Source organism: Periophthalmus magnuspinnatus, chromosome 17, assembly GCF_009829125.3.
Source record: "Periophthalmus magnuspinnatus isolate fPerMag1 chromosome 17, fPerMag1.2.pri, whole genome shotgun sequence".
In the NCBI taxonomy this organism is placed as follows: Eukaryota; Metazoa; Chordata; class Actinopteri; order Gobiiformes; family Gobiidae; genus Periophthalmus; species Periophthalmus magnuspinnatus.
Genome location: NC_047142.1, coordinates 19664225 through 19678643, shown reverse-complemented (window position 1 = coordinate 19678643; position 14419 = coordinate 19664225). Strand labels below are relative to the sequence as shown.

Genomic DNA, 14419 nt, shown 5'->3' with positions numbered 1-14419 from the left:
CTGACCACCAGATAGAGCCAGAGAGCTACACTTAGGCAGCTCTTTTTGCCAAAAACAGCAAACCGTATGAGGGCATTTCATTAGATACGATCTCTAGAAAGAAGCCAGTAATAACAAACGTAATTTCATAACTATGTGGTCTAGACATATCTGTATCTAATCTAACCCCACCCACTGAACTGGCCTTAACGGTCTAAATAAAGTCCATATGCAAGGAGTACCTCTTTAGAGCTGCTCTTTCCACCTGATCACCAGTATGAATACTCTTACTTTGATTCTGTTTTTGAGTCTACAAGCTCTACTCATCCTCACTGCACCGACGGACCACAAAGTCCAGGTACTTCATCGCTACTACATCCCATAATTTCATGTGGTTATGAGATGTTGTTGATTGCATGTGAAACAATGATCTTTTCAGGCAGAAGAGGGAAATGAGCAGCACCAAACCAACACAAATGTGACTGACACAAGATCTGGGCCAACGTGTGTTTGGTTCAGTGGAGTGTGCAGACGGATCAATGCAGTAAGATTATTTATGACTTCTAACTAGAATTCTTAGAAACAGTAAAATCTGACACAAGCTTAGACTTTGGAGGACTAAATTTTGGCCAATTTTGTGTTAGATGTTTTTTTTGTTAGTTTTTATTATTTAAGATCAAGAAATGAATATTTAATTTATTTTTTTTTCATCCATATTGGCCAGCCCTAGCTCAAACCCATTAATAATAAATTAACATGCAAGCCATTGGGCAGCATAAAAAAAACCAACTCTATTCTACCGTTTACATGCACTGCAAATATCAAAGTATTATCCAATTTCTACAGATGTCAGATTGAGTTAACATATAAACAGTGAAATCTGAATGAAAAATATAACCAGGCCAAATTGTTAAGCATATCTTATTTACAGTTATTTGATACTTTTCATGGTCATGCAAAACTACCAAGTGTTGTATTGAGCAAAAGATGTTTTTTTTTTTTTCTTTTCTTTCAGCCACCACAAACTAAAAAGCAGAAGCAAACAACTTCAAAAACACGTTCAAGGTAAATGCATGCCACTTTTTTTGTAATAAACAACTCCTAATAAGGCTAACAAAATGTATTTTCCAACAAGGTACCGCCCAGGAAGCCATGCGCCCATCATTATTACGTAAAACCAAGTAAGAACCAACTGTTGTGTGTACAAGATGCAGGTGTATGTGGAAGCCTGTGTTAAAGTGTAACTGTCTCTTCACAGATACTGATAAAGGAATACAGGTTTATGGACAACGCAAAAGCAACATAATGGTTATAGAGAGAATATGGCATTACGTGATATATATACACAGGTAGACTCAAGTAGAAGTACAAAGTAGTGGTCCAAGGAATTACTCAAGAAATAATAATAATAAAAAAGACTACTGTTACTGTTAATAAAAGTGTGATGCTTGAAAAGTACAATTTCTTTAAAACAGTTACTCAAGTAAATGTAACCGAGTAAATGTATAGGCCTATATTAACATTGTACCTTTTATAACTATCTTAAAACAAAATAAAACAAAACAGATATGGATGGATATATTTAGGAGTCACCAAACTGTGTATATTTGAAAATGAGCTTGTTTGTATGTATTATGCTTGTTTTAATAATGACATATCTACAAAATTGAACCTATATCCTTTAACGCTTCCAAGTATACTCTCAGTGTATGATGTACTCATGGTAACTAATAAAGCTCCCATACTCTAAACTTGAGTTGTGATTTGCTTTGAGTCTCGTATCCCGCCTCCACCCTTTGACTCATTCCTTCCACACTTCTTGCTCGGTCTTCATTTTTATAGGAGCTCTAGATCTCACACAAGCCAAGCATTTTTCTACTTTCTCGGCAATCTCCACTGGTAAGACTCATAACATTCTCTATTTTTACTGTCCTGCAAATAGTTACTGCTGTAAGTTTGTACTGCATCATTTTCTTGATTAACTGCATTAAATGGCATCAAGACAGAACTGTACCAATACATGATTACTGTCCTGATTTATGACAAGTATAAAGAAAAGGTATTAACTTAAACAGTGCAAGAAACCATCTACATAAGGGCCTTTAAACTGGTACTAGATAAAAAAAACAACAACATTCAGCTTGATGTAATTAGCAGCCTAAACAGCAGGTCATTGTGATAGGTCCTTGTAACAGTCTGTTCCAATCTTACATCAAGGAAATGGTTTTGGGACAGTTTATCTACTGTCTAAAAACAACATTTAAACAAGACGCCGGCCAGATGTTGACATTGGTCCAAACTCAAGGCATTGTTTATGGAGAGAAAAGTTTGGAGTGAGCTAAATCTGAAGTGTACAGCTGTGTTAATGTTGGTTCAAGGAAAAACCATAAACAAGGCCACAACAATACTGCTGATACATTGGTTAGGTTGGATGTTTCCCAAGTTTTCTGAAGCTTTCACATTTGCCTAATCTCTCCTGACAATAAACCACATGACAAAATACATCTTAAAGAGAACTTCTACAACTTAATTTTGTTGTGGTATTGCATAATAATGAGTACTTCAAAGGTCTGGATCAGCCTAGATGGCACCAACAAGACATGAATTGCGTTGCGTCTCTTTTTTAGTGTCCTCTCATGACTCCCATAGAAAATTCAATGTGTACTGTATTGCTCTGGCAGGTAGATCTGGAGTAATGTACGACAATTTCATTAAAATCCCTGTCAGTAAGTCATCCATCCTCCTTATCCCTACAGGTCCAAGATGGAATATTCTGATGATGAGTTTTACTACCATGAAAACTTCACCTTCAACTTCAGCTACGACGACTACCCTGCTATGTGCGAAAAAGCTGATGTGCGCTCATTCGCCGGGGTCTTCCTCCCTGTAGTCTATTCCCTCTGTCTCATCATTGGTCTGGCTGGTAACGCCTTGGTGGTGGCCGTCTACGTTTACTACAAACGCCTGAAAACTATGACCGATGTCTTTTTGACCCATTTAGCTGTTGCAGACTTGTTGCTTCTTTCCACTCTTCCTTTTTGGGCTTTCGATGCAGCGCGAGGATGGATTCTAGGAAAAGAACTTTGCAAAATCGTATCCTCTTGCTACACATTAAACTTTACTTGCTGCATGCTACTGTTAGCTTGCATTAGCATCGACAGGTATCTAGCTTTGACAAAGTTGCAAGGTAGCGACAACTCTGGATGCCTTAGGAATTTCAATAGGAAAAACTGCTGTAAAGTTTGTATTGTAGTCTGGGCAACCGCTTTTCTCCTTGGCCTTCCCGATTTGATGCTCTCTGAAGTGAGGCATGTTGGAAATCGAAGTTTTTGTATCGCGGCATTCTCATCAATGGGAAGAGCAGGTAAAACCGCTATTGAGATGGTTGAAGTTGTTCTGGGATTTCTGATACCGCTTTTAATCATGATGGTTTGTTACTGCAAAGTGGGATTTATGCTCGGGAAACTTCCAAGTCAAAGTAAAAGCAAAAGGTGGAAGGCAGTTCGCGTTCTTTTGATAATAGTCGCGGTATTTGTGATAACCCAGCTGCCTTACAATGTACTAAAAGTGTATCGAACAATGGACAATATTTACAACATGGTGATTCATTGCGAGACCAGTAAAGTTTTGGACAGAGCAGGTCAAGTGACTGAAAGCCTGGCCCTCACTCACTGCTGCATCAACCCGATCCTCTACACGTTTGTGGGGTCCTCGTTCAGAAAGAAACTGATGAAAGCGGCAAAACGGTTCGGAGAAAAAAGGAGCAGACGCCAGAGGACTGAAGAAGTGGAGATGTCCTTCAACTCTCACAGTGAGTCACAACAAACGGATTCCTTTTCAATTTAAAGGTTAAAAAAAGTGTAGCACAGTGGGGAAGTTCAAGGTTCGGTGCTTCCTAAAATGGCTGACTACTCATCCTGTTAGTGACTTCAAAGTGTGCCCTTGGGTTTTTACGCAGTGTTTGGTCCTAGTTTGATCCCAGATTTGGAGCTGGATATTTACTCGACTTGGTTCTGATCTAGTTCCACATTTAGGCACGGTTTAGTCCAGTTTTGATGCAGTGATGAAGTGTTTACCAGCTGTGGTCCAGACTTTACCTCTCCAAAGGCCTATAACTGTTTACTGCTTGGATGTCATTGGTGGCTAAAGGGAACAAATTGATGAATGAATGAGAAAGCTACTGTTGATTTTTTTAATTTTGGCTGAATTCTTGATAGACAATCACACAGACACGTGGCTATAATATGACAAAATCCAAAAAGACCCCCTTTACCTTATTGTTAGGGGGATTTCCAAGTAGTCAGTCCAGTTAACCAGTACAAGATATTAACTTCGCTTTAGACAAATATGTGATGAGACTCTACTGGGTTAAATAAGTAAGTCTTGAAACTACAGCTGGTTTTAAGAGTTTGAAAGTCAACTATACCAGATGCGGTCAGAACAAGAATGTGTGGAATTAAGGTGAAGGAAGTTAGTTGAAATTACAACTATGCCCTGTATTTAGAGTTTAGGCCAAGGCTTTGTGTAAAATGTTGTAAACAGAACACATTTATAATTGTAAATCGTGTGTAAAAATAAGTATCCCAATTTAGACATGTAATATTTTGCAAAGAAAATGTGGGATTGTAGGTTGTGTTTCCATGTGCCCTGCATAAATCAAACTAACCACTGCCTTGGATATGTGACAGAGTCGAATTACAAAATGAACATTTAACGACTGACAGTACTAACCTTGAGGCTCTTAGCTTCACTTAGCTTAGCTTTCACTGAACTATTTGCCTGGCAAGTCCAGAATGATATCTTATCATTGGGAGTATTAGAGAAATGTGTATTCTGGATCCCAGGCACGTGAACTGGAACAAAGTGCATGATGGTTACATGGTTGCATGTTTTTTTTCTGCCAAGAATCACTCTGTAAATACGTTGTGAAAAATGAAATAAACCTACATTATACTTGTGGTGAGGAATTGCTGTTCTTTGTTCTTTTGCTGAAAACTATCCGAGCCTACAGCTTTTGACCTGAAATAAAACTGCATACATGTAGTCAATTGTCAGTAGGTTATGTACTTTTCTTTTAGCCTTTTCAAAGCAGAGCCTCCCATAGTTTTCAGCTTCCTGTTTATAGGTGTCATTTTGAGCATATTCAAAAGATATGTTTGGTTTTAATTGCTATGGCATCAACACTTTTCATTTCAATGCATGGGTTTTGGAGTGATGAAAAATTTTCTTGACACACAATTCAGAAGGCTTAACACTGGGACGAAGGTGTACTGTCTCCTGGGGCTGAATAGATGATTAGAACTCAAGCGGATAAAATATTTACATGTCAAATACATTTATTAGAAAACTCTTCAAAGTGTGCAAAACAAAACAAACAAAAAAAATCCTATACAATCAAAGAAAACAAATGGGTGCCTTTTGGCACCAACATTTTCAAACTATAAAATTTAAATTATTAAATTACAATACTGGCAGTCAACCAGCATTACTTTCACATAACTAGTAGAACAAACATATGATTTCCATAAATAAAGAAAATATTTCAAAATTAGTATTAAAAAACAAAACAGAGGATGCCTAAATGGCAGTGTGGCAATAATTTAGAAATAAACTTGTGGGCAGTTTTATAACTTATTTTGTCCCTTTTCTCAGAAATAAATGTAGAATGTTCAATGTATTACTCATATGAATCAGAATGTTTCATGAAAATATTTAGAATCATACCCTTAACGTTATTCAACTACTAAAAATGCCAATACTGAACATTCATAGATTACAGCAATATTAACTCAAGGACAACACTGTTTATAAACTCTAGAAACCAAACAGCTGTCTCTGATTTTCCACAAAACCACAAAAAGTGGAAAAAAAATACAAAAACGTCAAAGTGCAGTGGGACAGGAGAGTAATCTGAGCTCACCTCCGCACAAGGAAGCTGCTCTCAGGAATGTTTACAATCCAAACCAAAAACAAATCTCCATAAATTTAGAGTCAATAAAATCTCCAAGGGTCCACTTGGGGTCACGGGTAACTGGCAAATACAGTAATGAGTCCTGAGTAGTGAATGGTTAATGTTTGAGTGGCCAAAGTGCTTCCCAAAAACAACAGTACCAGGGAGCAGTAGTAGTAATACTACTTGTACTTCAGTAGAGTGTATTAGCAGTACTTTTACTCAGCAGAGACACTTCAGTAGTTGAGGATCTGTACGTCAAACAGGTCACACACTCCCTCATGTTCGTCTAGGTTGAAGCTGTAGTCCATGCCTTTGTACAGAGAGAGAAGAGCAGGAGGATTAGAATGCATGTTTGTATATGTGATTTTAAACAATTTAGCTGATAAAATCTTCAAAAGCTCAGTCTCCACAATAACAAAACTGCATGCCTGAAGTTTATAATAAATTTACATCAAGAATGCCAAATTTGAACTTTGCATAGTCTTGCGAGCAAAAAAGACAAAAATGCTGAAACTTTTTTGGGGACATACTTAACACCTTATGATTTCAACTAAAGCCCCACTGCGTAACCTTTAAACCAAAAAATAAACTAAAATCTAATTTAAATAAACTTTTTAAATGTATTTTATTTTGCTATTCCAAAGCATGGTATGTACCTTATCTCCATGGAGAAGGTTAACTTTCCATTTCCATGGAACCATGCAGGTAGCAAGATACAGTGTTGCTTTAAGAGAAATATAAGTGAAGTAACATCAAGTCCTTACCATCAGATGACATTAGTTCATCAATTAGATCCACAGCTGCTGCAGAACAAACGCAAACATGAGATTAGACACAAATAGACATAAGTTCAAGAATGCACTACTTTAGTTTGACCCTTGTGTTGTACCTGTGCGGTCATCCTTGAGGTGGTCCGTGGCTCCGCTCAGCTTCAGTAAGTTGCTCATGTCCATCACAGGCTGAAACTCGGGTCCCACCAGGTCCATGTGCTGCTGCGACAGACTCACTGCTGCCTCACTGTGACACTCTGCACAGAACAGTCAACAATGGAAGAGAAAAGAATATACAGTAGGCCTTTGACGATTCAAACTTTTAGTGATTGCTAGTGCTTAATCACCTGCTTTTATTTAGCACCATTCTCTGCATCATATTTACTTAAAGAAACCTCTTGCAGTTACGCTGGTTTACCACTGCATATCAAATTAAAAAAGGTGCACAATGCAACTTTTTCTGCTCATCTCCATGGAGATGTTTTGTTCCACCGTATGGAACCTCTCCATGTTTCTCACATTTATTCAGTTACATGTGCTTTTCTATTGCTATTGAAAAACAGCTATGTGAGTGGGGTCATCTCCCCATAGACCTGACCTGTAACTTGGCTTGCTGGCGTCACCCATTTTTCTGTTTTCTCTCATTAAATGCTAAACTATGGAACATTTCAGGCAAAGCATTGACATCTCCATGAAGACAAGCACCCTACCAAAAAGGCTATGCAGTGCACCTTGTAAGCCATGCTATGCCAGTATATACGTTTATGGATTGTGCAATACTGCAAACTGCCACAGTCCATCTTTTTTAATGAGTCAACTAAGAATCAGAAAGCAAATGAGTCAGATCTCAAAATAGAACTGCTGGTGTCACTTATAAACCTGCTTATCTATACAACTCATTTTACTTTAGTTTTTGGAGTGAATAAAATAACAGGAGCTAAATCATACCAGGGAACACACTGAGTTTTTACTTGTGGCTTGGTTTAGCATCATGCAAAATTATAAACGGAAATCCAAGACTCAGGACAAGTTAAGACAGGCAACATGTCTGAGTCAGAAGCATCCAGTCACAAGATACAGTTATGGGAAAATCTTCATTTACTTTCAATTTGAGTTCCTGTTTTTCATCATTTGCCAATATGACTATGTTCCTCCTGCATTACATGTTTCCTTCTATGTGAAGTAGAAAAATGAGGACAAAACAAGTGCATTTGAGACAGGCAATCATCTTGTTTTGTTGGCATCAAAAACGATCAAAGCAAATATTGTATCCAGTTTTGTTTAAGTGATGTCATAAGACTTTCCTTATGAGTTCAGAGTTCCCAAAAGAATATATTTCTGCAGGAAAGAGTTCAAATTCATATTAACCTCCAACTGTTGAGTTTTAATTTTAGCATTTAATGTTGGCTACATGGTGTAAATACATGAATATAGTTTATTCACCCTTTTGTAGTGCTTTTGGTAAGTGTTGTAGATGTTTACACAGGATATATCAGTCTTACAATTTGGACAAACAGAGCAATGTTTGTTTAGCTCTGTAGTTCAGTGGTAGCAAACTCGAATAGTTTATTTTTATAGTGTCTTTATAAAAACATCAGACACTGGAGTAGTGCGCTTACCCATGTGCAGGTTTGGAGGAGTGGAGGAGGGCGTGAGCACCTCTTCAAGGTCTGTCAGCACCATCTGGTGGTCAGAGCATAGAGAGTCCTGGCTGCAGTAGGAGAAGGAAGCCTGAGAGGAGAGGGGGAAACGCTGCAGGCTGGCAGGTGTGTGGGGGGGCGTGGGCATGGGGCACAGCTCGTCTGTGGGGGGCACAGAGAAGACCACCGGAGCAGAGCCGTCACAGTCTCTGTTAATAAGCATGACTTGAATGGGAGCGGTGTGAGAGCGCAGATTCACCTGGTACTTCTTCTGACCACTGAGGCCCTGTGGTTTAAACAGATTTAGTAGTATATAATCTTAAAAAGGTGCACTATACAACATTTCCAGTGGAGGGTCCACCATGAAGTAACTGGTTTGCCTAGTATTTTTCCACAGGATGAAATTAAACTTAAACTCCATGGAGACAAGCAGGTGACAAAACCAGACCACGTTACAGGTCAGATCTATAACAAGCCAGGCCCGTGTTTTTTTCAATGTATACTGCCTGGCCAAAAAAAAAAAAGTCACCACCTGGATTTAACTAAGCAAACAGGTATGAGGTCACTGCAGTAGGTCAGGTCTAGGTTCAGCAACAGTCTGTGCTCAAAGAATGAGGTCAGCCGACACCTGAATATACTGAATGACCAGGTTATTCCATCAATACATTTTTTCTTCCCTGATGGCACGGGCATATTCCAAGATGACAATGCCAGGATTCATCGGGCTCCAATTGTGAAAGAGTGGTTCAGGGAGCATGAGACATCATTTTCACACATGGATTGGCCACCACAGATTCCAGACCCCATTGAGAATCTTTGGGATGTGCTGAAGAAGGCTTTGCGCTGCTGTCAGACTCAATCTTGGTGAAAAATTCATGCACTGGATGGAAATAAATCTTGTGACATTGCAGAAGCTTATCGAAACACTACCACAGGGAATACGTGTCATAATTAAAGCTAAAGGCAGTCCAACCAAATATTAGTGCGTGACCTTTTTTTTGGCCAGGCAATGCATTTTTTCAGTGTATTTTTCATGCAATAAAACACCTGTAATTTCAATAATCCAAGATATACAAATTAATTGTCATAGTGTCGAACGACAGCAACGTCAGTCATGATGCAAGCTGTTACCCCACTCCCATCAAAAAAGTTTCATAGCACATATTTAAAATTGTTTTTACAATTACATCCCAATATAATTTTTTTAGGCAATTTAAAACCAGACCAACCATTTCAGGCAGAGGGACTTCGAGCTGTGTTCCTGCAGGAGCCATGACGGCGAGGAGCGTGTCTCCACTGAAGGCATTACAGATGTCTTCATGTGTCACAAATTTGTACGTGAAGTCGTGTTAAGGTCCTGTTGCAAACCGCTCATTTACAATACTGGAAAATCTGCCTGAGATTAGCGTTATGTTCCTTCTTTCAGTCAACATAATTATAGTGTAGGACTTAAATGTGAAATGAATGAGGTAATCGTTCTTGTTCTAAGAGTAGAATTACAAACTGTAAAGTGGGCTGATGTAGTGCAGACAAAGACACTCTAAGAGTAAGAATGCAAGGCACAAGGTCAAGGCATAAAATAAAAAATAAAGAAATATTATGTTAAACCTTAGAGCGGTATTAAGGGAGGGATTCTGTACCATTTTGGATAGACCATTCTTTTCCAGTGTAAGATACAACTTATAGCTTGACATTGCAGGATCTTCAGATCTTGAGCTAGGCTTGGTAAGGACTTTAGCTGGAGGAGTTTACCTATTGTGCCCATTTTGGGTTGTAAATTCAGGTATTTTGTACATTGATCTGGAGCTTTTACTTATTTGCAAAGAGCTATTATGCATTGGTTTTAATTTGTAATCCAAAATAGCAGACTAGGAGAAATCCTTGTAGCCCTCTGTCCCCTGTGTAAAAGGCCATGTGCTGAGAGTTCAGTAGTTCCATGACTGTATTTAACATCCACATCAAATCAATAACATCTGCAGCATTTTACCATCTAAAAACATTGCAAAAATCAAAGGTAAACTGTCAAAGTCAGACTTGGAGAGACTTATCCATGCATTTGTCTCCAGTAGGTTAGACTACTGTAACGGCCTGTTCACTGGCCTCTCCAAACGAGCCTTAACACAGCTGCAGTACATCCAGAACGCTGCTGCTCGGGTCCCGACTAGAACCAGGAAGTACGAGCACATAAGTCCTGTGCTCAGGTCTCTGCACTGGCTTCCTGTAGCTTAAAGAATAGACTTTAAAGCAGGTCTGCTTGTGTACAAGTCTCTCCATGGCCTAGGTCCAAAGGACATCTCTGACATGTTAATGCCATATGAACCATCTCACACTCTGAGGACTTCAGGGACCGGCCTCCTGCTGGTGCCCAGAGTCAGGACTAAACATGGGAAATCAGCGTTTAAATTGTATGCAGCTAAAACCTGGAACAGTCTTCCTGAAGATGTGAGACAGGCCTCTAACTTGACAATGTTTAAGTCCAGGCTCAAAACAGTTCCGTTTAGCTGTGCATACGACTGAAAGGTGTTTATTCTGCACTCTTCTGTTTTAATGGTAATTTTATGACGATTATTTGTGATTATTTATGTTTTGATCTGTGTGATTTTAATGTTTTTCTTATTCTGTAAAGCACTTTGACTTACCTTGTGTACGAATTGTGCTATACAAATAAACTTGCCTTGCCTATTGACCCACGCACAATTTTTTTTATTATAAGGGTTGTTCTATGGACATTATATTGAGTAACTGAGTACTGCGTCCCCTGTGTAAAGGATATGTGTTGACAGTGGGGTCATTGCTGAGCTGTTGTATGCTCTCCTCGATCCAGGCCTTCTGCTGGTCCAGCTCCTGTTCCTGAGCCTCCAGATCAGAGATGTGAGACTTCAGGAGCTTCACCTGCTCCACCAGTTCTGGGGTCTGACTGTGGCAACTCTCACCTCTACACAACAAAAATACAACACACACACAAAACAAATGAGTTTACATGTTTTTTGGCGACATTAGATTGACTCTACAAACATATTCTGAAATTCATGGGATTATTGTATTAGTTTATCAATTCTAATTTCAGTCTTTTATCAAATGTTAATCTCCTAAACTCTAATTACCATCACAAACTGCTGAAACAAAAAAGTCCCAGCTCTACTTTGTAACATTCAGTTGACTCATTCATAAATAAAAAAGGTCTTAGACAACCATTCCTTAATTTACATATTTGTTTATACGTTTCATTTACCAATAGAATTCATATACTGTAAGGTTAATCTTGTTAATATAAAAAGCAGTGACACGGTGTGAGAATTATTGTAGTCAGTAAAAACCTTAAACATGAGTTTGTAGCTGACCTCCACTGAATGATGTTCTTGTTTTTCTTCTCGATCAGCCCCACTCCCTCCAGCACATTTGTAATGTCATAGATTCTCCTCTTCTGCTTCACAGCTAAGCAATCTGCAGCCTGTTCACACAATCACACATATGATACAAATAAAACACAATAGACAACATTATAAGATCCCTGTTGTTTAAACTGGAGCTAGAGAACAGGTCAGAATTCTTGCAATTTACCTGTTTATACTTAATCTCTCCAATTACTGGGTCCATTCACATGAAAACTAGCACAGGTAGGTCAAATGTCTCATCTATCTCAGTATTAATTAACAAAAGGTTGTTTTTTTTGTGTTTTCCCCCCCCCCCACAATCGCTTCAGAAAGTGGTGTCAACCCAAAATAAGTTAATGTGGGTTAAATGGACTTCAATCCATAAGATTAATATGGCAGGTATGCAGATCAAATTCCTAAAAAAAAAAAAAGGTTCGGGTGAATCTCACATAACGCTATATGGCAACATTTTGAAGACTTTTTCCCTATTCAAAAGATGCATTTTGAAATGTTGCTCATGTTTCATCACTCTGAAACCCATGTATATGCACCACCTCCACGTTAAATAATGACATCAAATTGAAAAGAGCCTTTAATAGAGTCCCTAGTTCCTCTGATCTGAGCCAAACGAGCTTTTGTGATCACTGGAGGCAGGTGTGGAGGCAGAAACTTGAAGATTGCAAACAAATGAGGGATTTGGTGAATTAAGCAGCACAAACAGCAGATCAGCAGAGCACTGTTATACAAAGGAGGAAAGGAGGAGGTGGAGAGACCTGCTGTGTAAACATTACCAGGCTTTGGCGCGAAACAAGAGAGGGAAAACCACTGAGCAAAGACACTCAATTAAAGTCAAAGAAATCTGTGGCTGAAAATCCACACTTGAGAAATGCGTTGTTAAGGGAGGCCAAAGGATCAGTTAATAACGTTTAGCCTTGTTGTACAATGACCCGAGTGTGATCCATCTGACAAGGCTGACTAAACAGTAAACTTAAAATAGGACCGATGCAAGAAGAAAAAAATGTATAAAAGTTTGCAGCTGGAATAAAATATTACTTAATATTGACCAAAAGCAGACAAACTGGAAGAGGAGACCTGGGGGCAGTGATTTGGCATTGTGTGAGTGCTTATCTAAAAAGGTTGCAGCCAATTTATCTCAGTAAATACTCTGCTGGGCTGGTAAAGCACAGCGGTGGAAAGAGAGGTCATCTAAATAACACAGGTAAGCCAATAGATTGTGTTTTGTTTTTTTCAAATTTGTCTCATCAGTAAAATATAGAGCTCAGCGTGCATTACAACTGTCAAAAGGATAGCATAGCACTCTTCTGTTTTAATGTAAATTTTATGATGATTATTTACATTTTGATTTGTGTGATTTTAATGTCTTTCTTAATCTGTAACACACTTTATATTACCTTGTGTGCGAATTGTGCTATACAAATAAAATTGCCTTGCCTTTTTTTTGTCATTTTATATGATTTAAAACAGAATTCATCTCCCATTTCCATTATAATAACTTTGCACATTTATTTTTGATTATATTGTACAATAAAATCAGGTAACATTACTGAACTGTTCTCAAATTAGCTTTAATGTATTGTTGTATTATTTTTTATTATTATTATTGTCTTAATTAGTGGATTTAAATAACCCAAGGGCAGTTTATCTTCTCAGGTTTGGATAAGGGATTGTTTTTTATAAATTTGCAAAGCCTAACACTGTCTCACATTGAGTAATTTAACATGTTTTTGTCCTTTTTCCATCATCAATAAGGGGCTATGCTAATGGCGGCTGCTAATCCACCTGGAGCCCGAATCACTGCACCTGACTGACCCCGCTGTGACTGAGCTCTGACAGCCTTTTGTTCCACTTTGTTCACATCTGTCGCTCAGAAGAAGGGCCCCCAAAGCAATACCCCCTGAATGAAACTCAAAACATTTTACATTTTTAATCTCACTGACCACTTTTAAATCCAACACGCCGTCCTTCGCTTCTTGTAGCAGACTCACAAACTTCATCGTGAGTAGACCCAAACTTTTCTCGTGTCGACTCGGAGTGGATCGTACCGTCTCCGTGGCTTCAAACTCCATTTTTCTTCTATAAAACAACTCGTTTTGATAACCTGGACGCTTTTAACTCCTCTTAACAAACATTTCTTCGTGTGTAGCGTGTCTTATTTACCTCAGTTTGACCGCGGCGTGAAAGTACCTGCGGGGATTTTAAATGGACGGACGTTACGTTAGGTTAGAGCTGTTGCCAGGGAAACCAGGGGGGCAGTTTAGGCACGGCTGCGTCCAAATTGAGCTCACTTGCCTCCTCGAAATCTCAAAATATCGATTCTTTAAATTGTCAATAACGCCTACTGAGAGAAAATAGCTATATACTCACGATAAAAGTTATTTTCTATTAATTCTCTCTCCTCCGTGAGCGGCATTAACACCTGAAGGAGTTCAAGGAAACAAACATACAGAAATAGGACGCAGCCCGGCCTCAGTCCCTTTTCCTAAACCGACCCCGCCCCCTCAGACTCCAGACATGAGTGACAGCCCCCACTTATTTTAATTGGCGCAGTGGGACCAGTGAATAGGAGACAAAATTGTAGCCTGCACAGGATTATGATGATCAGATATGTCTCTAATAATGTCAAAACAACTAATTGGACAAGATGATGTTTATATCGCTTTGTTGATTAGAGAATTAATAAAA

At 38.7% G+C, this 14419-nt stretch overlaps 2 protein-coding genes and 1 long non-coding RNA gene across 3 annotated transcripts; 2 read left to right on the top strand and 1 right to left on the bottom strand.

Annotated features, from left to right (window-relative positions):
* The first annotated feature begins 190 nt into the window (after positions 1-190).
* On the top strand, positions 191-1726 carry LOC117384690 (uncharacterized). Its single transcript, XR_004542517.2, has 5 exons — positions 191-337; positions 419-523; positions 995-1044; positions 1115-1160; positions 1238-1726. It is a non-coding gene; the product is annotated as an uncharacterized LOC117384690 (long non-coding RNA).
* Positions 1727-1779: 53 nt separating this feature from the next.
* ackr4a (atypical chemokine receptor 4a) lies at positions 1780-3841 on the top strand. Its single transcript, XM_033982651.2, has 2 exons — positions 1780-1878; positions 2736-3841. The coding sequence occupies exon 2, from the start codon at positions 2743-2745 to the stop codon at positions 3823-3825; it is 1083 nt and encodes a 360-aa protein (XP_033838542.1). The 5' UTR covers positions 1780-1878; positions 2736-2742; the 3' UTR covers positions 3826-3841.
* Positions 3842-5688: 1847 nt separating this feature from the next.
* e2f5 (E2F transcription factor 5) lies at positions 5689-13980 on the bottom strand. The gene is made up of 9 exons (XM_033982723.2): positions 13895-13980; positions 13675-13810; positions 11684-11793; positions 11116-11277; positions 9572-9680; positions 8322-8628; positions 6822-6959; positions 6697-6735; positions 5689-6242 (listed from the first exon to the last, which is right to left on the bottom strand). Exons 2-9 carry the CDS (start codon positions 13801-13803, stop codon positions 6166-6168), a joined length of 1071 nt encoding a protein of 356 aa, XP_033838614.1. The 5' UTR covers positions 13804-13810; positions 13895-13980; the 3' UTR covers positions 5689-6165.
* Between the last annotated feature and the right edge of the window lie 439 nt (positions 13981-14419).

Bases quoted from the DNA above. Each gene is read 5' to 3' on its own strand.
- ackr4a (XM_033982651.2), top strand. From the start codon at position 2,743: ATGGAATATTCTGATGATGAGTTTTACTACCATGAAAACTTCACCTTC.
- e2f5 (XM_033982723.2), bottom strand. From the start codon at position 13,803: ATGGAGTTTGAAGCCACGGAGACGGTACGATCCACTCCGAGTCGACAC. The intron at 9,681-11,115 runs ATATCCTTTACA...ACACGACTTCAC, and splicing joins AATGACCCCACTGTCAACAC to GTACAAATTTGTGACACATG. The intron at 6,960-8,321 runs GTAAGCGCACTA...TGTTCTGTGCAG, and splicing joins TCCTCCAAACCTGCACATGG to AGTGTCACAGTGAGGCAGCA.